A 23,976-nucleotide genomic window follows, 5' to 3' on the forward strand; every position below is an offset into this window, starting at 1 on the left:
GGGAGCACCAGATGCAGTATATCACCCCAGTCGACTCACAGGTGAAGTGACAGGTGAAAAACACCATCCCCTTCTCGCAATTCCTCCGTCTCCGCCGCATCTGCTCTCAGGATGAGGCTTTTCATTCTAGGACCAGGGAGATGTCTTCCTTTTTTAAAGAAAGGGGCTTCACTTCCTCCACTATCAACTCTACTCTTAAACGCATCTCCCCCATTTCACGTACGTCTGCTCTCACTCCATCCTCCCACCACCCCACTAGGAATAGGGTTCCCCTGGTCCTCACCTACCACCCCACCAGCCTCCGGGTCCAACATATTATTCTCCGTAACTTCCGCCACCTCCAATGGGATTCCGCCACTAAGCACATCTTTCCCTCCCCACTCTCTCTGCATTCCTCAGGGATCGCTCCCTACACAACTCCCTTGTCCATTCATCCCTCCCATCCCTCCCCACTGATCTCCCTCCTGGCACTTATCCGTGTAAGTGGAACAAGTGCTACACATGCCCTTACACTTCTTCCCTTGCCACCATTCAGGGCCCCAAACAGTCCTTCCAGGTGAGGCAACACTTCACCTGTGAGTCAACTGGGGTGATATACTGCGTCCGGTGCTCCCGATGTGGCCTTTTATATATTGGCGAGACCCGACGCAGACTGGGAGACCGCTTTGCTGAACATCTACGCTCTGTCCGCCAGAGAAAGCAGGATCTCCCAGTGGCCACACATTTTAATTCCACATCCCATTCCTATTCTGACATGTCTATCCATGGCCTCCTCTACTGTAAAGATGAAGCCACACTCAGGTTGGAGGAACAACACCTTATATTCCGTCTAGGTAGCCTCTAACCTGATAGCATGAACATCGACTTCTCTAACTTCCGCTAAGGCCCCACCTCCCCCTCATACCCCATCTGTTACTTATTTTTATGCACACATTCTTTCTCTCACTCTTTTTCTCCCTCTGAATATACCTCTTGCTCATCCTCTGGGTCCCCCCCCCCTTGTCTTTCTTCCCGGACCTCCTGTCCCATAATCCTCTCGTATCCCCTTTTGCCTATCACCTGTCTGGCTCTTGGCTCTATCCCTCCCCCTCCTGTCTCCTCCTATCATTTTGGATCTCCCCCTCCAACTTTCAAATCCCTTACTCACTCTTCCTTCAGTTAGTCCTGACAAAGGGTCTCAGCCTGAAACGTTGACTGCACCACTTCCTAGAGATGCTGCCTGGCCTGCTGCATTCACCAGCAACTTTGATGTGTGTTGCTTGAATTTCCAGCATCTGCAGAATTCCTGTTGTTTGCGTTTAAATTTATGAGGGCAAGATCAACATTCATATTCACCAAAGCTACTTCAGGGTGGTAGGGTGTAATGATCTCATCCTTAAAATGTACTGAGTCATCCATTTGGAAACATAGTTGCCAGTTAAAAGTGAATTTGACAAACATTTATAGCTTATTCTTGTCCAAGGTAATATTCATGGAGTGCTCAGATTTGAGTGCAGTTGGAGCCCAAGGATTGGGAGCAATTAACTTAGCCAAAGTGAAGAAAGATTGATTGAAAGAACCAAAATAGTAAGAATATACAAGGAACACCAAAGCAGGTTGTGAAAGATTCTACAAATTATGTAGAGATAAAGATTAATGAAGACAAATGTGGATCTCTTAAGGTTAACATAATTTACAGCAAGATCCCAAAAATTGCAAAGTAACCCATTTCCACCAGGTGCATTGGGAACCTCAACATCCCAAAGATTAACTGATGACAGATAAGATTATTCTGTTGGGAGAAGGCATGGATTTGATATTACAAAACAATGGCATAAATAACTTCAGAAATGCTAGGGAATTAGCAAAAAAAATTGAGAAGTTAATGCTATCCCCAAAGAAGCCGTGGTCAAAGTGTATCTGTTTGGACTCCAGCTATTGTGTTATCAACTTTAATAGGGAATCAAATGTTTTATTTCCACACTTGCTGACATGAAGCTTGGGCAGAATGGTGATAGTACTCAGTTAGAAGGATGCAAGGAGATTTCAAGGTGATTTTAATAATTGAGGGTGTTATACATTGCATTTACCTACATTATACTGTATATGCTACATCATCCTCCAGGAGAAACAAAAACAAAGGCAGATTTCTTTTAAAGCAATTTAACTTCAGTATAAAAGCAAACTGGTCTTCAATAGATATGGAAAACACCAAATTAACCAAAGAAGCATTGGTAAATTATTTCAGAGTTCAAAACCACCAGCTTCTTCAGCAAGTTAGACTTCAAAAATCTGCAAGATAAAGGCACTCTTCATAGTTGTGCACTGAACTATCAACAAACTTGCATTTAACATTAAGATATTTCTCAAAATTTGTTGTTCCATGATCAGGCATGGCCCTAATCACCTCAGCGAGAGGTCATCGATTAAGGGTGAAAGGTAAAATATTAAGGAGAATCCAAGGTGGAACTTCTTGATCAGTGGGTGGTGCATTTGTGGAAGGAACTGCCAGAAGTGGGAGACATGGGTTTGATTTCAACATTTAAGTTTGGATAGGTACATGGATGAAGGGCTATGGTCCAGCTGCGGGTCAATGGGACTAGGTAGAATTGCCGTTTGGCACAAACAAGGGCCCACTTGTGCTGTAGTGTTCTATGACTATGGTGTTGGTTTTTGTACTTAAAATTTTGTCAGATTGATTCAAGACCATTAAACTAAAATTACAAAAAAGTTTATGGTTGATTGACTGCCTATAAATAAAAAAACTTTTAAGTTAAATTATTAAATGTTACTCTCAGTTGGCTGATTGATATTTTTACAAAATGACAAGATACAGTAAATCAGGAACTCATAACACTTAATAATAACTATGTACAGTATATGAATATATTTTATTCCACTTCAGGACAAGAGATCATTGCTCAACTGAGATTAAGTACATCCACAGAAGATAAACAAATATGATTTATGCCAATACTTTTTAAATGTAGCACTTTAATTGCTGATGCAGCAGATATACAAATCAGAGAGCTGAAATAATAACTGCAGCACAGGCCCACAATCAGAAGTGGAAGTGTTCTTTTAAATCACAGCCCAAACAGCAACAAGTGTGATTGTGTTGTGACAAAGTAAACGATACAGCACACACGCTGGACAAATAAAAAAATCTGAAAATACTAGTTTTATTCACAACCCAAGTGGTACAGCAGGACCTTTTAGGTGGTGGTTAAGTTATCATGTTGCTCACAATCTGACATTAAAACAAATAAACAAAACCATAGCATAATTAAGCAAACAATGTATGAGCAGTACAGATGGTTGGACATACTGTAAACCTTCCATTAACTATTCTGCAACTCCATTTATAGATTCCAGCCACATTTTTTCAATGAGTCTCCAGCAGATAACTCACTGGAACTGCGTGTTTTTACAGGAACACGAGTAATGAAGGCACAGCTAGTGTAAGCACAGACATGTTGCACAATTTTATTTCTATCATTTTGTATAAAGTCCACATTACACTCATCCAGCTACAAAACAAATCTTTCCACAGTTTTATACATTTAGACAACAGGGCTGAAGAGAAGGTTAATTACTTTGGTTGATTGTTCTCCAGCAAGATATTTCTAAACAAATATTGGTCTCTCGGCATTTTGCTGTTCCTAAAAGCCATTGGCGGTGTCTCTAATACACGTTATTCTGAAGAATCCAAATTCTGTAGCACTGGAATGACAAATTCTGGGACTTCTATGAACTCCATTCCATGAACAACCAATTAATAGACAATACAAGAGTACCAACCATATTCTGAACTGGCTGATTCAAGGGCTCATGATTAACCAAAAAAAGTTAATTAAAATTTGTCCTACCAAGAAAATACAAAACATTATAAGGCTGTTAAGTAACTATTAGTTGTCTATAGTAAGCCAGTACAGTGCAGTTGTTCCTCAAGGCCACATAAGCAGACTTCACTGCTGTTTGCACTCAGATGGTGGGTTTGAATCCTTCTGTTGAGAGACAGAAAAGCAAATTGAAACAGACATGGCTTGAATAAAGTATCTGCAGCACTACAAACATCCTTTGAATCTTCAACTAATATAACAAGTTCAAGCACATATACTGAAATGCAATTTGTATTCTACAAAAGTGATTAGTGACTCTGGTTGTAACATTTGAAATCCACTGCACTATTTGGGGAAAATACATCTAAGAAAGCAGGGAAACATTATCTTTATCTACATATACATGAACAGGATTTCCAAACAGAGGAACACACAAGACAAGAGCTCTTTATGAACACAAAGCAGCCTATTGAATATATACCAACACACCTTTCAAAAGATACAAAGTGAGTGATTATTAGTATGAAATAGGGAAAGAGGGAAGTATGGAAAGCATCTTATTGGCCAAAACCCAAAGTTGTATCTAAAAAAAATGTCATACCAGGAAACAGATCAGTTTGAATTTGTTCGACTTCCACACATTTCCACCCAAGACATTGCAGAACAGAACACATGATAGCTACGCTTGGAGTAGTCAAATTTTAAACAAGCCAAAAGAACCTATCATTTTCTTTAGATCAAAGTAATATTATATTTTGAAGCATGTAGATTTAATCATTGTACAAGACACTAAATGTTTGGATCATTCTAAAGAACACCAAAACAAGCCTGCATATTCAATTGAGGCTTGGAGACTAGTTTATATCTTCCAGACAAACACACACTGACCAGACAAACTAGTGACACTACTCATTCTGGTTCAATTGAACCAAGAACAAAAAGGAGGCCAACATTTTGGATATATTGACAGAATGTGGAATCTGAAACTTCAAAATATATTATACATTATTAAACAACACATACAAAATGCTGGAGAACTGAATAAGCCATGGAATAAGCTATGGAAATTAGCATAGTCAATGTTTCGGGCTGAAACCCTTTGGCAGGACTGGAGAAAAAGGTCGAGTAGATTTGGAAGGTGGGGGTAGGGGAGAGAGAAATGCCAGGCGATAGGTGAAACTTGGAGGGGGAGGGATAAAGCAAAGAGCTAGGAACTTTATTGGTGAAAGAGACAGAAGGCCATGGAAGGAAAAAAAAAAGGGAGGTGGGGTAGAGGCGCACCAGAGGGAGGCAATGGGTGGGCAAGGAGATAATATGAGAGGGAGAAAGGGGGATGGGAAATGGTGAGGGGGGACAATACTGGAAATTTGAAAATCAATGTTCATGCCATCAGGTTGGAGGCTACCCAAACAGATTACAAGGTGCTGTTCCTCCAACCTAGGTGTGGCCTTATCACGACAGTGGAGCAAGCCAAGGATGGATACATCGGAATGGGAATTAAAATGGGTGGCCACTGGGAGATCCCGCTTGTTCTGGAGGATGGAGCGTAGATACTCAGCAAAGCACTCTCCCAATCTAGGCTGGGTTTCATTGATATATAGGAGGCCACACCAGGAGCATCGAACACAGTATATAACCCCAACAAACTCACAGGTGAAGTGTCGCCTCACCTGGAAGGGCTGTTTAGGGACCTGAATGGTAGTGAGGGCTCTAAACAGCCACTACAATTCAGGGTCCCAAATATTGATGATCAAATCCTCCAACATTCAAGATAATTATCGATACCTTCAAATGCTTCGTAGTTCCTAACGTGAAGCAGTGAAATAGTTTCATTTTTCACTCCAGGTAACTTCTGGCATCTCCAAGCCTATTGCTTCAAACTGTAGTGAGCCAAACAGTTCTGAATCATTTTACTACTTATTTCTCACCAACTCAGTGACAAAAATCACTGCTTTTTAAATACAAACACATGTAACTGACGCTTAAAAAAAAACTGATCACTAAATACGGTAATGTCTCACGACCATGCAAGTGCACACAACTGATGCTAGTTAAAACTGTACAGTAAGTCTCCTGTCCCAATTAAGCAGCATCATACCAAATAACTGGAATACACTGTAATTGAACAGAATGTTTGAGCAAGCAAAGAATAAAGACATCTACATGCCAAATGATAACTCCAAAACATGACTGAAACATTGCTAGTTTGTAATTGTCTCCAAAGTGTGCAGCTTAAATCCAAAACTCCACTGCATGCAAGCTAATTCACACTAGGTCTTGACATGCGTCAGCACTGGGCTTAGTTATCCATAGTGGTCCCTGCATCAGCAATACTTTTTCAGGCTGTTGCAATTCATTTAAGCTTCTATTGCACTGGAGATCAAACACTTCATTAACTTGGGGATTTCGAAAACAAAGGACAACATAAAAAACTTATTGTACAACACCATGTGTTAACTAAATTTTTTGTGAGGGGACAATGGAAAGTGGTGTACATGTAGGCAAGGGTGATCGGGCAATAAAAGGCGAGGTAAACATTCAGATTTCAGTGTACAGCAATTATCATTCAAATCATGTCCAATCAAGTCATTTAGGGTTGCAGTGGCAGGTCAAGTCATTATCATAAATGAAAAGCTAATTGCTCTATTCTCTCAAAACTAGCACAATTCAATCCCCTCCTGCAGCACTAATATTACTTGATTAAAATGTCATCGCTTTGAAAAAAAGCCAGGAATTAAAAATTTACAGTATCCACATTTAATTATTGTAGTTACGAGTTTGATTTTATGACGCTGCCATGGAACCATCTGTTGTAAAGACATATGCCTAATAGATTGTTGCGGTGATTCTCTTTCCTCCAACACCTAGTCGTGCCCTTCAGTTTTAGTCAGCAACAACCCATGTTCAACTTCAATCTATGTACACAACACGCAAAATCCAGAAAGTATCATTTGTTTTAAATTTAGCACAATACAGGAACATCAACAATGCTAATCTTGAGATGCTCACATACATTGAAGAGCATATTAGAAACACATGAACTTATATTCAGTATAAGCAGTTTGTTGAATAAAACTCCTCAAACACAACTTCAATATAATAAACCTTCCAATCTCTAAAGCTGATTGATCACATTCAGCATCACTTCTACAAAAATTTACACAGCACGCACTACATCTAGCTGAATTTAAAAAATGATTTATAAACTGATGTCTCACTGCAGTAATTATGCCAGATTGGATTGAAAACTAGAAAGTCAAAACATTGACAGTTACTGCAGCAAGAACAAAATTAAGATGCCACTAATTAGTACTTGACAAAAGCATGTAGTTAGTTCAAGTATTATGTAATAAAGATCAGCAAGCCTTACCTACCAGGGGTAGGGTTATTTCTAGCCATCATTTAAACCTAGTAAGGAAAAATTCAAAGAGCAGCTGACATGAAAGTACAAAACTTGAAACTAGTTACGTTCAAATTCCAATTTAACATACTAATTCTGAACTAATAAAGCTAATCTCAAAAGGTAATTTGTATTATACTATTAAAATATTAATAATACAAATAAATCTCCAGGAAAATTAGACATGGACCTTTTCAGAAAATTATGTACTATTCAAAACTAGAAGTTCCAACAATTTTGCAATACACAAATATCAATATGAAAATCCACGTCAAAACTTCCCAAATGCTTTAAGAATGGGGAGAAAAAGATTGAGAATCTATTCACAATAGCTCCTGGGACACGGAGCTAAGACATTAATGAGCAAGGCAATTTCACAGTGTAGTCACTGCCATGGAGGCATCAATTACACAAATGACCATGCAGCTTGTTAAGTGAAATCAAGGAGTCAGAAATCTACTCCCTATTTTAGGGAAGGCTCTGAAATGCTGCCAGTGAACACTGAACACTGAACAAGGAACTTTCCCTAATGAACTTTCCATGAATAACACTATCTAGCTAAAGAACCAGGGTGACAAAACACTCAGAAATAAGACAAAAGCACACTGGAAACGTTTTAAGAAAACGACACTAGGGTGATGCTCAACTATTACAACCTCTAATCTTTCTAAAGATGATAACTGAGCTGTTGAATGTTACCACCATTCATCTTTATTTTAAATCCATAGAAAGTCTCAATCTTAATCTGTGGTTTGAAGAAATATTCAATTTCAGGCCAGTGGGCCCAGCAAACCTGCCCTACCATTCAGCATAATCACGGCTGATCATTCATTTCAGTGCTCTGTTCCCACATTCCCCCATTTTCCTTGATCAATTTGGGCTCCAGAAATACCTCATTGAATACACTTAATTATTTGGCTTCCACTGCCCTCTGGGTTTCTATTCTTAATAGCATACTCTGGATCCAAGGCTATGAGCCCATCTTGGACTCCCCCAAACACTGAGAACATACTTATCTTTCCTCTAAAACTAGTCCTGCCAGCCCAGGAATCAAGTCTGTAAAATCTTCATCAAACTTCAGTTTCTCACACAAGGAGACCAGAACTGCCTACAGAGGAATTCTGGGAAGAATCTCCCAAGGAATCCCTGTTCCTGTAAGCAAATCCACTTTTAAAGACAGCCAACACATCTACCCCAACTACTTGCTGCGCCTGAACATTTGCTTTCTACAAACAATTTTCTTGAATATTGGTCTCATTACATGCTCCCTTTTCCTCTTTAAAAAAAAAGAGTATGGATAACTCATACAAGATTTGGATAAACTCATCAGGACTAAAATGCTGTTTATTCCTTTCCACAGATGCTGTCTGACCTGATCCAGCATTTTGCCCATGTCACTCTGGGTTTCTGGAATCTGCAGAATCTTGTGTTTATAATATGGATAATCTCCTTTTTATCCACAATCAACCGAATCTGCCATGCACTTGCCCACTCAGCTTGAATCAATGCAGACATTCACACTTCAAACATTTAACGCTATAGGAATTAACAATTTTTCAAGGAAGTGATCCCAATTGTAAAATACTCCACTAAATTTGCTCAGTTTCCAATTTTCCCTCCCTTGGTACAATTAAACAATCCAATAGCTTCATGTTTAACTACAAGCATCAATTTCTCCAAATCAACACTTCACATTCAACTTCATTTGCTTCAAACACAAAATCTGCAGATGCTGGAAATCCAAAGCAGCATACACAAAATGCTGGAGGAGCTCAGCATGCCAGGCATCAGTAAATAGTCAATGTTTCAGGCAGAGACCCTTTCTCGTTTGCTTACTTTTTAACCCAGCAAGTGGGCACTTGTAGGTAACTTTTTACTGGAGAAGTTACTTACCTGCTGGATTTGGTTTTCTTGCTTGCTTTCTCATAATCAAAAGTAAGCCCAGCAAGCAAAGCAACTGAATATCTATGGAGATCTCCCATTCTGGAATCACACTAACCACTAGTTGCCAATTTTTATGCTTCCTGTTTTCTTGCTTGTTTTAATTGGCCTAATAACAGCAGACCAGAGACTAAAAGAAAACATACAGCCACAACTTGGCCAATACAGAATATCCACATGAATTCAAATCATTTACTTGTCATTCAACTTGTATCTTTGAAGATGGCATGCCACATACGGGGTTGACTAACTTGCAACCGTCATTTTGCTCTGCAGTCCATCTTTATAAGATTTTCCATTCCATTACAGATGTAATGAGATTCATCCACCACCAATCTTCCTGCATCAATAACTAGGCAAGTTAAACCTCGAGTACAAAACTGCTTGGTCCATTAGCCCCACAGCCCACTTAGTTAAAAAGACATCTGTAAAATTATCCTAGTTTATCCCCCAAACTATTCCCTTTGAATCCTTCTCAGTATTACCAAACATATTGCCAATTTCATTGAGAAACTTCACTGACAACTCATTATATCCTAGAAAAACTTTTATACAAGAAATTTGTGTCATAATATCATCTTACTTCAATTCACTGTTTTCTATACTAATTTATCATTTAAAACCAGAGGAATATAGCATGAGAAATTCAACCACTGAACTAAACAATACACCACCTCCAAGAAAGGATCTGTCATTCATCCGTACACTAGAGGCAATATTCAATGGCCAATCAACTAACCTACTCACACATTTTTAGGATGCAAGAAACTAGAGCATCCACAGTAAATCCATGCAGTCACAGGGAACACACAAACTCTACAGACAGGACTGAATTCAAGTAGCTGCACAACTGTACCAACCAAAAATTCTGTAGATCCCAATTCTTTACCTTCCATTATTTGCAAAAATTTCTGAGTGTTCAACATTTCAGATTTCTACTCATTGCAACATCAAGCACAATCATTTAGCAAAGTTGAACTTAAATGCCAAACGAAACTAAACAAGTTTGGTTTAAAGTTCCCTGCCCAATATTGTGTTGACAAATGTTTAATTAACCTCAACTCAGGAGCAGTGAAATAGGAAAGTCATTTACTACCACAAATAAGCTGCAATATCACACCAGCTGTAAATTGTTTTACAGAACAAAACTGAGCTTCACTTTTGATAGATGAGCTCAAAATAAGGACTGAAATTTCTAAAATTGAGGTGCTGATAGTGTGAAAGATGCAAAAGGAAAAGCTGATGGATTGAATTCCCAGCTCAGTATTGCATGATATACTTCTCCAAGGATTCCTAGCTAACTCATACATTACACTTCTACTGCCTTAAACAAAGTTATGCTGAGTCCTCCACATATTGTTGATCTAGTCAGAAGTGTCACATTTATTTGAGAAGTTTCAACTGATGTTTAAAAAGTGTTCAGCATACATACCTCTACCCTGGTTGCATTTTCACTTTATAATACAATCAAAATCCAGCATCTTTCAACTAATATACTCACAAATTTCCCCAACTACTCAGCCATTTACAAATTAACAAATATTCAATTGACCAGAACATTTCCAGTTGAATTGCCAGAACAAAGTACAATAATTTTTCATGACATGGCCAGTTTCCAACTAATAAACACTCCTATGTGAATAGTCCCCTATGGAGTTAAATTGTATCTGCTTCCATCACCCCTTTAGGCAGTAGAGTCATTTCTCCTTATCTCATCTCTTAAAAACTTAGGGTAACCAGTTATCTTAAGTGTGGCCTCTGGTTAATGACCAATTGAAAACTTTTCCTTATTCACTGTCAAGCGAATGACTTTTAATGTTTTCATTAAAAATCACCTTTGACTGAATAAGGAACCATTTTCACTAAAAACACTTTAAACAGGTACCCTTATGTGAAAATAATAATATTACCTAAATATCACAGGCTACAGTAGCCTTGTACTCAGTGTTCATCACCCATGAAGTCTAGATTTTTGATATGCATTTCACTTGTTAAAAATGGCTAGTGAAACTTGCACTATCATAATCAGGCACATGAAATGTTAGTAATTATGTCATTATATCAATACAAATAGTTGCACCATTCTCTTTAATTTGCAACAGAAAAACATTAAGGAACAATAGCATTGTTTAGTAGCTAGAACATACATTCAGCCAAACAATAAACCTTCAGAATCATCTATTCACTAATGAAGACTAAACAAAATTATTCACTATAGACACAAGGCAGTTCAGTAGCACAGCCAGCAGAGTTACAGCTCCAGCCAACTGGGTTCAATCCTGTGATCACATGAATTTCCTCCAAGTGTTCTGAATTCCCTCAATGTTTTAAAAGCATACAAACTGGTGGGATAATTGCCCATAGTGTGTAAAATAGGGGAAAAGAAAATGGGATTAAAGAAAATGGGATTTTATAGCCTTTGTGGACTAAACTATTTCAGTGCTGAACTCTGGTTCTAGGTACATTTGCAGAATCATCCAGTCAGGAAGCAAGCCTTTCCACCCTCTGAATCCACGCTGATTGCTTTCTTGTTTACTTACATTTTTCTTCCCAATGCATACCTCACCCACTTTTATAATGGGATGGTGCTTATTAAAAAGTAGGCAAAGGGACAAAAGTTGTAAGAACATCAGATTCAGAAAACAGATCTGAACAAAAGAAAAATATCATTATGCTGTTGCCATTCATACAAATAACCTTGACACTAAATTGATTAAATTGAAGAGTACTTAAGAAAGCATGTGGTGGAATTCATGTCTAAATTTTCCAGATGTAATCAAAATAACTAGATGCTGAGGTACATCCTAGGGTGCGCTGGGACACACCCTCAATGGTGTAACCAGGGTGGTGGGGAGGAGTCTTTCAACATCAGACACCCTTGCCCAGGACACCCAGCCAAGGTTGATCAGACCCCAGCTTGTGTCCCAGCAGCACTGGTCCACGGGTCACACCTCTAGATCCACAGCCATCTGGAGGCTCCCTCATAACAAGTATGATGGGTCAGATAGCTTGATGTTTGATATTTTGTTAGGAGTAATATGGGTAAGGGAGATGAACTTACGAGCATGGAGCAGTAAATGGAACTACAATGCTGTGGCTTTTACAGAAACTTGGTTGACAGGGGCAAGATTATTATACCAGATTTTCAAAGTTTTAGGGAAGATAGATATGGTGGCAAAGGGTGGGGGAAGGAGAGAGTTGCATTACCATTCAGGGAGAATATCACAGCTGCACTCAGGAGACATAAAAGAAGGGTCAGATATCAAGTCCATTTAGCTGAAATAGGAAGGGTGCAATCACACTGATGGGATTGTACTACAGACCCCCCAGTAGCTACATAAATAATCAGATTACAGAACTGTGTAAAAATAACAGGGTTGCTGTGATGGGAGATTTCAACTTCTCTAATATAAACTGAGACCTTCTCAGTGTAAAAGGTTTAAGTGGAGCAGAATTTGTTCAGAGTATCCACGAGGAAGGTTTCTTATATCAAAACGTAGATGATCCAACAAGAGAAGGGGCTGTACTGGACTTGATGTTAGGTAATGATTCTGGCCAGGTGTCTGACCTTTCAGAAGGTGAACAGTGACCACAACTCCTTAACTTTCAGGATAGCTACAAGGATAGGTATGGCCTTTGGAGTTAAATTGGAGTAGGGCAAATTATGAGGGCATAATGCAGGAACTAAGCCTTAATTGGGAACACGTTTTAACTGGCAAGTCCACATCAGACACTTGGAGGGTGTTGAAAGATCAATTGCACTGAGTACAGGAAAGGAATGTTCCTGTTAGGAAGGAGGGGTGGGATGGCAAGATAGGTGGTCCAGAGAGGCGATGAATTTAGCCAAGTAAAAAAAGCTTCAGAAGTTAGAACCAAATGGAGCACGAGGATTCTAAAAAAGCCAGAAAAGTACTAAAGGAGAAAATTAGAAAAACCAGGAGAGACCATGAAAAGTCCTTGGCAAGTAGGATTAAGGCAAATACCAAGGCATTCTATGCGTACAGCAAGAGCAAGAAAATGTCTAGGGAGAGGGTGAGACCACTCAAGGATTGGTTGGCGGGGGGGAGAGGAGAAACATGACGAGTTGCTTGGATGCAGAGAATGTGAGTGAGGTACTTACTGAAGCAAAGTACTCATTATTTACCATGAAAAAGGATATAGAAGACCAGGAGATCAGTGCTGAGTGTACAGTGGAGTTAGAAAGTTTGTGAACCCTGTAGAATGTTCTCTATTTCTGCATAAATATGGTGTGAAGGAAGAGAAGTGGGTGTAGTTACTGTTACAAGAGAGAAGTTGCTCAAAAAGCTGAAAGACCTAAAGGTACATATGTCACCTGGACCAGGGGAACTGCACCCTAGGATTCTGAAAGAGGTAGTATTAGAGATTGTGGTGGCATTAGAAAAGATCTTTCAAAAATCATTGGATTCTGGCATGGTGCCAGAGGACTGGAAAATTGCAAATGTTACTCCACTCTTTAAGAAAGGGGGAAGGCAGCAGAAAGGAAATTATAGACCAGTTAGCCTGACCTCAGTGGTTGGGAAGATGTTAGGAGTTAATTGTTAAGGAGGAGGTGATGGAGTACTTGGTGATGCAGGACAAGATTGTACAAAAGTCAACATGGCTTCCTTCAGGGAAAATCCTGCCTGACGAACCTGTTGGAATTCTTTGAGGAGATTACAAGTAGGATAGATAAAGGGGATGCAGTGGATGTGGTATATTTGGACTTTCAGAAGGCCTTTGACAAGGTGCCACACATGAAGCTGCTTACCAAGTTAGGAACCCACGATATTAAAGGAAAGTTACAGCATTGGTTGATTGGTAGGAGGCAGCAAGTGGGAATAAAAGGATCCTTTTCTGGTTGGCTGCCAGTGACTAGTGGTGTTCCGCAGCGGTCAGTGTTGGAACCACTTCTTTTTATGCTGTATATAAATGATTTAGATAATGGAATAGATGGCTTTGTTTCCAAGTTTGCAGATGATACAAAGATTGGTGGAGGGGTAGGTAGTGTTGAGGAAACAGGTAGGATGCAGAAGGACTTGGCCAGATTAGGAGAATGGACAAGAAAGTGGCAAATGAAATACAATGTTATAAAATACATGGTCATGCACTTTGGTAGTAGACATATGCAGACTATTTTCTAAACAGGGAGAAAATCCAGGAACCTGAGATGCAGAGGGACTTGGGAGTCCTTGTGCAGAACGCCCTGAAGGTTAACTTGCAGGTTGAGTCAGTGGTGAGAAAGGCAAATGCCATGTTAGCATTCATTTCAAGAGGTCTAGAATACAAGAGTAAGGATGTGATACTGAGGCTTTACGACACTGTTGAAGCCTCATCTTGAGTACTGTGAACAGTTTTGGGGTCGTCATCTTAGAGAAGATGTACTGGCATTGGAAAGGGTCCAGAGGGAGTTCACAAGGATGATTTCAGGAATGAAAGGGTTATCAAACAAGGAATGTTTGATGGTTTTGGGTTTGTACTCACTGGAATTCAGAAGGATGGGGGCGGGGATCTGATTGAAGCCGTTTTAATGTTGAAAGGCTGGACAACAGATGTAGAAAGGATGATTCCCATTGTGGGAGAGTCTAGGACAAGAGGGCACAGTCTCAGCACAGAGGGGCGCCCTTTCAAAACAGATGCAGAGAAATTTCTTTAGCCAAAGGCTGGTGATTTTGTGGAATGTGTTACCACATGCAGCTGTACAGGCCAGGTCGTTGGGTGTATTTAATGCAGAGGTTGATAGGTTCTTGATTGGACAGGGCATCAAAGGTTAAAGGGAGAAGGCCGGAAACTGAGGTTGAGGAGGAGATAAAAAAAAAAATGGATCAGCCATGATTGAATGGCAGAGCAGACTTGATGGGCCAGATGGCCTAATTCTGCTCCTATGTCTTATGGTCTTATATGACCTATAATATGATTGGATCTTGACACAACTTAAAACTAGATAAAGAGAACCCGATTAAATAATTGACACAAAAAACTTTATACTTATTCATTTACTTGTTGAGAAAAATGATCCAATATTACATGTATTTGTTGGAAAAAGTGTGTGAATCTTTACTTTCAGTAACTGATGTGACCCCCTTGTACAGCAGTAACTTCAACCGAACGTTTCAGGTAACTAATGATTAGTCCTGAACATCAGCTCGAAGAAACTTTAGGTCATCACTCTTTAAAAGCTGCTTCAATTCCAGGACATTGATGGGCTTCCTTGCATGAACTGCTTGCTTCAGGTCTTTCCACACCATTTCTATAGGATTAAGGTCAGAACTTTAACTCAGCCATTCTAAAACACAAATTTTCTCCTTTTTAAACCATTCTGTTGTTGATTCACTCTCCTCTTTCTGATCACTGTCTTATTGCATTATCCAACTTCTATTAAGCTTCATGTGATGGACCACTACCCTGACATTCTCCTGTAAAATATCTTGATACAATTTTGAATTTATTGTTCCCCCAATGATTGCAAGCTGTCCTGGCCGAGTCAGCAAAGTAGCCTTAAACCATGACTCTCCTTCCACCATGCTTCACAGCTGGGACGAAGTTTTGATGTGCAGTGCCCCTTTTCTTCCAAACATAGCAAGGCACATTTCTGTCAAAAGTTCAACTTTTGTCTCATCTCTCTACAGAACATTGTCCCAGAAGTATTGTGGAACATCCAGGTGGTTTTTTAGAAACTTGAAACATGCAGCAATGTTTTTTTTGGAAAGCAGTGGTTTCCTCTGTGGTGTACTTCCATGAACACCATTCTTGTTCAGTGTTTTTCTTATAGGGGACACAGAGACTTTAGCAAGTGCTAGATCTCCACAGGTCTTTATCACCTCCTTCAGCATTGCACTGTGCGCTCTTTTGTGAGCTGTGCAGGATGCCCACTCCTCAAGACAGTAGCAACAAATTGTCTCAGGACAGGAGACAATTTCTCTTACTGTGGACTGATAAACACTCAGGTCTTAAGAAATGCTTTTGTAGCCTTTTCCAGCTTCATGTATTGCTATAATTCTTCTAAGGTCCTCTGAAAATTGTTTTGATTGAAGCATGCTGCACATAAAAGCTTTAAGAGCAGGCTCTGTCAGTAGCCTGTTTGTCCTTTTTTTTTTTTAAAAACCAGGCACCTCTACAACTTACACCTGATCATAGAAACCATAGAAATACAGCACAGAAACAGGCCTTTTGGCCCTTCTTGGCTGTGCCGAACCATTTTCTGCCTAGTCCCACTGACCTGCACACGGACCATATCCCTCCATTCACCTCCCATCCATGTATCTGTCCAATTTATTCTTAAATGTTAAAAAAGGACCTGCATTTAACACCTCGTCTGGCAGCTCATTCCATACTCCCACCACACTCTGTGTGAAGAAGCCCCCCCTAATGTTCCCTTTAAACTTTTCCCCCTCACCCTTAACCCATGTCCTCTGGTTTTTTTCTCCCCTTGCCTCAGTGGAAAAAGCCTGCTTACATTCACTCTATCTATACCCATCATAATTTTATATACCTCTATCAAATCTCCCCTCATTCTTCTACACTCCAGGGAATAAAGTCCTAACCTATTCAACCTTTCTCTGTAACTGAGTTTCTCAAGTCCCGGCAACAACCTGTAAACCTTCTCTGCACTCTTTCAACCTTATTTATATCCTTCCTGTAACTTGGTGAGCAAAACTGAACACAATACTCCAGATTCGGCCTCACCAATGCCTTATACGACCTCATCATAACATTCCAGCTCTTATACTCAATACTTCAATTGATAAAGGCCAATGTACCAAAAGCTCTCTTTACGACCCTATCTACCTGTGACGCCACTTTTAGGGAATTTTGTATCTGTATTCCCAGATCCCTCTGTTCCCCTGCACTCCTCAGTGCCTTACCAGTAACCCTGTATGTTCTACCTTGGTTTGTCCTTCCAATGTGCAATACCTCACACTTGTCTGCATTAAACTCCATCTGCCATTTTTCAGCCCATTTTTCCAGCTGGTCCAAGTCCCTCTGCAGGCTCTGAAAACCTTCCTCGCTGTCTACAACACCTCCAATCTTTGTATCATCAGCAAATTTGCTGATCCAATTTACCACATTATCATCCAGATCATTGATATAGATGACAAATAACAATGGACCCAGCACTGATCCCTGTGGCACACCACTAGTCACAGGCCTCCACTCAGAGAAGCCATTCTCTACTACCACTCTCTGGCTTCTTCCATCGAGCCAATGTCTAATCCAATTTACCACCTCTCCATGTATACCTAGCGACTGAATTTTCCCAACTAACCTCCCATGCGGGACCTTGTCAAAGGCCTTACTCAAGTCCATGTAGACAATATCCACTGCCTTCCCTTCATCCACTTTCCTAGTAACCTCCTCGAAAAACTCCAATAGATTGGTCAAACATGACCTACCACGCACAAAGCCATGTTGACTCTCCCTAATAAGCCCCGTCTGTCCAAATGCTTGTAGATTCTGTCTCTTAGTACTCCTTCCAATAACTTACCCACTACCGACGTTAAATTTACTGGCCTATAATTTCCCGGATTACTTTTCGATCCTTTTTTAAACAACGGAACAACATGAGCCACTCTCCAATCCTCCGGCACCTCACCTGTAGACAGTGACACTTTAAATATTTCTGCCAGGGCCCCTGCAATCTCAACACTAGTCTCCTTCAAGGTCCGAGGGAACACCCTGTCAGGTCCCGGGGATTTATCCACTTTAATTTTCCTCAAGACAGCAAGGACCTCCTCCTTTTCGATCTGTACAGTTTCCATGATCTCACTACTTGTTTCCCTTAATTCCATAGACTTCATGCCAGTTTCCTTAGTAAACACAGACGCAAAAAACCTATTTAAGATCTCCCCCATTTCCTTTGGTTCCGCACATAGCCAACCACTCTGATCTTCAAGAGGACCAATTTTATCCTTTACCATCCTTTTGCTCTTAATATACTGTGAAAGCTCTTTGGATTATCCTTCACTTTGACTGCCAAGGCAACCTCATGTCTTCTTTTAGCCCTCCTGATTTCTTTAAGTATTTTCTTGCACTTCTTATACTCCTCAAGCACCTTATTTACTCCCCGCTTCCTATACACGTCATACAACTCCCTCTTCTTCTTTATCAGTGTTGCAATATCCCTTGAGAACCAAGGTTCCTTATTCCTATTCACCTTGCCTTTAATCCTGACAGAACATACAAATTCTGCACTCTCAAAATTTCTGCTTTGAAGGCTTCCCACCTACCGATCACATCCATGCCAGAGAACAACCTGTCCCAATCCACGCTTTTTAGATCCTTTCTCATTTCTTCAAATTTGGCCTTCTTCCAGTTCAGAACCTCAACCCTAGGACCAGATCTATCCTTGTCCATGATCAAGTTGAAACTGATGGTGTTATGAGCACTGGAACCAAAGTGCTCCCCTACACAGACTTCTGTCACTTGTCCTAACTCGTTTCCTAACAGGAGATCCAATATTGCATCCCCTCTAGTTGGTCCCTCTATATATTGATTTAGAAAACTTTCCTGAACACATTTTACAAACTCTAAACCATCCAGACCCCTAACAGTATGGGAGACCCAATCAATATATGGAAAATTAAAATCCCCTACCACCACAACTTTGTTTCCTGCAGTTGCCTGCTATCTCTCTGCAAATTTGCACTTCCAATTCTCTTTGACTGTTGGGTGGTCTGTAATACATCCCACTAATGTGGCCATACCTTTCCTGTTTCTCAGCTCCGCCCACAAGGACTCAGTAGACAAGCCCTCTAATCTGTGCTGCCTGAGCACTGCTGTAATATTTTCCCTAACAAGCAATGCCACTCCCCCACCTTTCATTCCTCTGCCTCGATCACATCTGAAACATCGGAACCCTGGAATATTAAGCTGCCAGTCCTGCCCCTCCTGTAGCAAAGTTTCACTAATTGCTACAACGTCATAATTCCACGTGTCAATCCATGCATTCAACTCATCCGCCTTCCCCGCAATATTCCTAGCATTGAAATATATACACCTCAGAAGATTTTTACCACCACTCACAACCTTTCTATTAGTGGATTTGCTTGAACTTTTAACATCATTTATTTTCACCCCAGCTGTACTGTCAGCTCTGGTACTGTGGTTCCCATCCCCCTGCAAATCTAGTTTAAAGCCCCCCCAATAGCATTAACAAACCTCCCTGAAAGGATATTGGTTCCCCTGTAGTTCAAGTGTAACCCATCTCTCTTGTACAGGTCCCACCTGCCCCAGAAGAGGTCCCAATTATCCTGAAATCTGAAACCCTGCTCCCTACACCAGTTCCTCAGCCACTTGTTCATCCTCCAGAGAATCCTATTCCTACCCTCACTGGCACGTAGCACAGGTAGCAATCCTGAGATTACCACCCTCGAGGTCCTGCTTTTCAACTTCCTACCAAGCTCTCTATACTCACTCTCCAGGACCTCTTCACTCTTCCTTGCTAAGTCATTGGTACCGATGTGCACCACGACATCTGGCTGATCACCCTCCCACTTCAGAATGTCATGCAATCGATCAGAGACATCCTTCACCCTGGCACCTGGGAGGCAACAAACCATCCTGGATTCTCTGTCACGACCACAGAACCTCCTATCTGCACCTCTAACTATTAAGTCCCCTATCACTACCGCTCTCCTCTTTTTCCCCCTCCCTTCTGCACTGCAGAGCCAGACCCAGTGCCAGAGATCCGGATACTGCAGCTAGTCCCAGGTAAGTCATCCCCCCCCCCAACAGTATCCAATGCGGTATACTTGCTGTTGAGGGCAATTGCCACAGGGGAACCCTGCTCTGCCTGCCCTTTCCCCTTCCCTCGCCTGATAGTGACCCAATTTCCTGTCCTCTGCTCCTTTGGCATAACTACCTCCCTGTAGCTACGATCTATAATCTCCTCATTCTCCCGAATGATCCGCAGGTCATCCAGCTCCTGCTCCAGTTCCTTAACACGGTTTGTTAGGAGCTGCAGTTGGATGCACTTCCTGTAGGTGTCGTTGTCAGGGACACCGGAGGGCTCCCCGACTTCCCACATCCTACAAGAGGAGCATTCCAACATCCTGCCTGGCATTCTCTCTACGCTAGACAATCTGAACAAAAAACTTACCAGAACCTACCCTGGCCTGTGCCTGTTCTCGCCGAAGCCCGTTGAGCCAAAGCCGTCCCACTCTGACTCAGTCCATTCCGATGATGGCCGCTACAACGATGGCTGCTGTATATGGTGGTCTGCTTTTTAAACCTTGGCGCACTACGTCACGCGCCTGCGCAGTGCAGACCCTTCTCCCCGAGCAGTTAAAAAAAAAACGACTTTTTCGACCCGAATTCTTCTGCTCACTTCTTCAGCTACTTGCTTCGACTGAAACAAGAACCGTTGAAATTTTCCCTTTTTAAACCTTGGTGCGCTACGTCATTGATTGGATCACCCGACTCCAAGTAGCTTTTATAGCAGGTATTACCTCAGAGGGTCACATACTTGTTCCAACAAATGTAATATTGGATCATTTTTCTCAATAATATTTTGTGTTATTTATTTAATTGTTTCTCTTCATCTTGTTTTGGAACTTATGTGAAGATCTGATCATATTTTAGGTCATTTATGCAGAAATAGAGAAAATTCAACAGGGTTCACAAACTTTCTAGCACCACTATACAAATACTTTACTTTAGGGCTTTTAAAGGCCAAGGAGGAGGAAGTGTTGGGCTTCCTAATGAGTATTAAGGTGGATAAGTCACCAGAGCCTGATGGGATTTACCGCAGATTATTGAAGGAGGCAAGAGACAAGATTACTGGGCCCCTGACCAATATCTTCGTGTCCCCTCCAGCCACAGGTGAGGTCCTGAAGGAGTGGCGAGTGGCTAATGCTGTATCACTGTTTAAGAAAGGAAACAAGAAAATCCTGGGATCTGCAGATTGGCGAGTCTCACATCAGTTGTAGGGAATTTGCTGCAGAAAATTCTTGGGACAGGATATATGAGCATTTAGAAACGCATGGCCTAATTAGGAAGAGCCACCATGGTTGTGTTTGTGGCAGGTTGTGTCTTACCAACTCGATTACATCTTTTGATAAAGTGACAAAAGATTGATGAGGGTAGTGCCATGGATGTTGTCTACATGGATTTCAGTAAAGTGTTTGACAAAGTTGCTCATGGGAGACTAATCCAGAAGATTAAGTTGCATGGGGTACGGGGCAAATTGGCTGTTTGGATTCAGAACTGGTTTGCACAGAAGACAGTAGTTGTTGAAAGGACTTATTCCAGTTGGAGGTCAGTAATTGCAAAGTTCTGCAGGGATCTGTGCTGGGACTTCTGCTTCTTTGTAATGTAACCTAGATGAAAATGTAGTTGGGTGGGTTAGTAAATTTATGGATGATACCAAGATTGAAGTTGTGGGTAGTGTAGAAAACTGGTAAAGAATACAGCACGATACAAATCAGTTGCAGATATGGGCTGAGAAATGGCAGATGGAGTTTAACCCAGATAAATGTGAGGTGTTGTACCTTAGTAAGAAAACATGTAAACAGTACACTGTCACAGGCAAGATACTTAATAGAGTTACTGAGCAGAACCAAATTCATAGCTCCTTGGAAGTGGCTACACAGATCCACAAGGTGGTTAAGGCAGCTCATGGAACGCTTGCTTTTATTAGTCAAGGCATTGAGTTCAAAAGTCAAGATGCTATGTTGCAACTTTAAAGAACTCTGGTTAGGCCACTTCTGGAGTATTGCATACAATTCTGATTGCCACACAAGGAAGGATCTTGAGGCTTTGGAGAGGGTGCAGAAGGTATTTACCAGGATGCCACCTGGTTTAGAGGGCATGTGCTATCACAAGAGGCTGGATAAACTTGGGTTGTTCTCTCTGGAGTGCCAGAGGCTAGGTGAGATCTGATAGAGGTGTACAAGACTATGAGAGACATAGATAGAGTTGACAGGGAATATCTGTTTCCAGAGTTGAAATGTCTAATACCAGAGGGCAATGAAGGTGAGAGGGGGATGTGAGGGGCAGGTTTTTCTAATCAGAGGCATGAATGTCTGGAATGCACTGCCTGGTATGGTGGTAGAGCCAAATACATTAAAAGCCTGTGAGAGATGTTTGGATAGGCACATGGATGTAAGGAAGATGGAGGGATATGAACATGGTGCAGGTAGGAGGGATTAGTGTTTGGGTGTTCCTGATTTGCTTTTTAGCTGGCCCGGCACAACGTTGTGGCCCAAATGGGCTGTTTTCTCTCAATGAGAGTGTTTTGCATGATGGGTTAGGTTGAACTATTATAAAACAACCAAACTAAAAATAAATTCTTTATGCTTTTTACTAGGTCTAATTAATTAGAGCTCAAGTTTTGAGTTTGTAAATGTTATGCTTAATTTAATACTGTTCACTATAGGCTTAGTGTCAACACCACATCCTGTTAACACTTTGGATGGAAAAAGATAACTTGAGAAAATGATTCAAAACATTTTATGTGTATTTGAGAATATCATGAAGGAGACAAGAGATTTGGTAAATAGTTCAGGGTAGCAATGACCTTCACAAATACATAAAACGGCACTGAAGTTGAAAACAAGCTAAGCACCATTTAGCAACACATCGACTGGAAAGTAAACAAACTCCCACCTTAGGGTCATAATCTGGGTCATTCTCTTCATCTGCTTCTTCTTCTCCTTCCTGATTAAAACAGAACAAAGGTAGTGGTCTAATTTTACCCTTAAAACATCAAGATCACACATCCCAACCAGAATTCAGTAAAACAAAAAAATCTTACTATAATCACGACATTCCACATCCCATACCAAAGCATTCTCCGCCACCCCCGCACCCACCATATAAAGGGAAAAAGATCACCTCATCATCTGCCTCTTCACCCTCTTCATCATACTGTATTGAGAAAAAACATCAGATTTTGTTTTGCATTTTATATCTAATGAACCAATACAAAAATAATTTGCCATATATGTATTCAAATGCATCTAATTTGACAGTCAATTTCATAAACCAATTTCAAGAGCTCCATTGCAGCACTAACATTTCAGCATTTAACTGAGTAAATTATTCAGATACAAAAAACAAAATTAGTCACTTTAAAAGTTTGAGCATAACGATACAATTTCAAGATTATATATCTAATTGGCATCTAAATTTAGCACAAACACAAAAGTTGAGATTCACAAGTGGAAAAACTTCAGACAGTATACTTGTTGCCCTATAAAAAAGCATGGCAATGGAGATGATCTGATATGATCAGAAAAACATTGCCTTCTAGAATATGTGAACAGTCACCTTTCTATTCTAGAACAGCCTATTTCGATAACATAAATAATTTACTATAAACAGATTGCATTCAATATTACTTCAAATAGATTATTAGTTATATAAAATATTTAAGGATAAGCTTTTTAGTCAAGCAACACACATCAAAATTGCTGGTGAACGCAGCAGGCCAGGCAGCATCTCTAGGAAGAGGTACAGTCGACATTTCAGGCCGAGACCCTTCGTTTGACGAAGGGTCTCCGCCTGAAATGTCGACTGTGCCTCTTCCTAGAGATGCTGCCTGGCCTGCTGCGTTCACCAGTGATTTTGATGTGTGTTGCTTGAATTTCCAGCATCTGCAGAATTCCTCGTGTTTGCCTTTTCAGTCAGTGTGTCTTATACTGTCACCATCATAAATAAAGCTCTCCCAACTTAAATAGAAATCATTTTTAAGATATTATCTTCTGAGTCATCATTGACATTTCAGAGGCACATAATAAATTTCTGCAGTAAAACCTTTTTTTAGTTCCATTTTATTCAATAAATTGGGCTTTCAATCACGATATGCACTTCAAAAAT

The 23,976-nt window shown here is 40.5% G+C and overlaps 1 protein-coding gene across 6 annotated transcripts in view; it reads right to left on the minus strand.

The window, feature by feature from the left end:
• Positions 1 to 3,141: 3,141 nt before the first annotated feature.
• Positions 3,142 to 23,976, minus strand: part of nap1l1 (nucleosome assembly protein 1-like 1) — a 75,558-nt gene continuing 54,723 nt past the window's right edge. For 4 of the 6 annotated variants that reach the window (XM_072268205.1, XM_072268203.1, XM_072268204.1 and 1 more), the window contains exons 13-15: positions 22,993 to 23,025; positions 22,765 to 22,815; positions 3,142 to 3,986 (exon numbers count right to left, since the gene is read on the minus strand). In XM_072268205.1, coding sequence (XP_072124306.1) covers positions 3,948 to 3,986; positions 22,765 to 22,815; positions 22,993 to 23,025 — 123 coding nt within the window. In that variant the 3' untranslated portion in view covers positions 3,142 to 3,947. Of the gene's footprint in view, positions 3,987 to 7,191; positions 7,230 to 22,764; positions 22,816 to 22,992; positions 23,026 to 23,976 lie in introns of all 6 variants that reach the window. The other 2 variants (XM_072268207.1, XM_072268206.1) reach the window with 2 other exon arrangements.

Source organism: Mobula birostris, chromosome 9 (genome assembly GCF_030028105.1).
Source record: "Mobula birostris isolate sMobBir1 chromosome 9, sMobBir1.hap1, whole genome shotgun sequence".
Lineage (NCBI taxonomy): Eukaryota > Metazoa > Chordata > Chondrichthyes > Myliobatiformes > Myliobatidae > Mobula > Mobula birostris.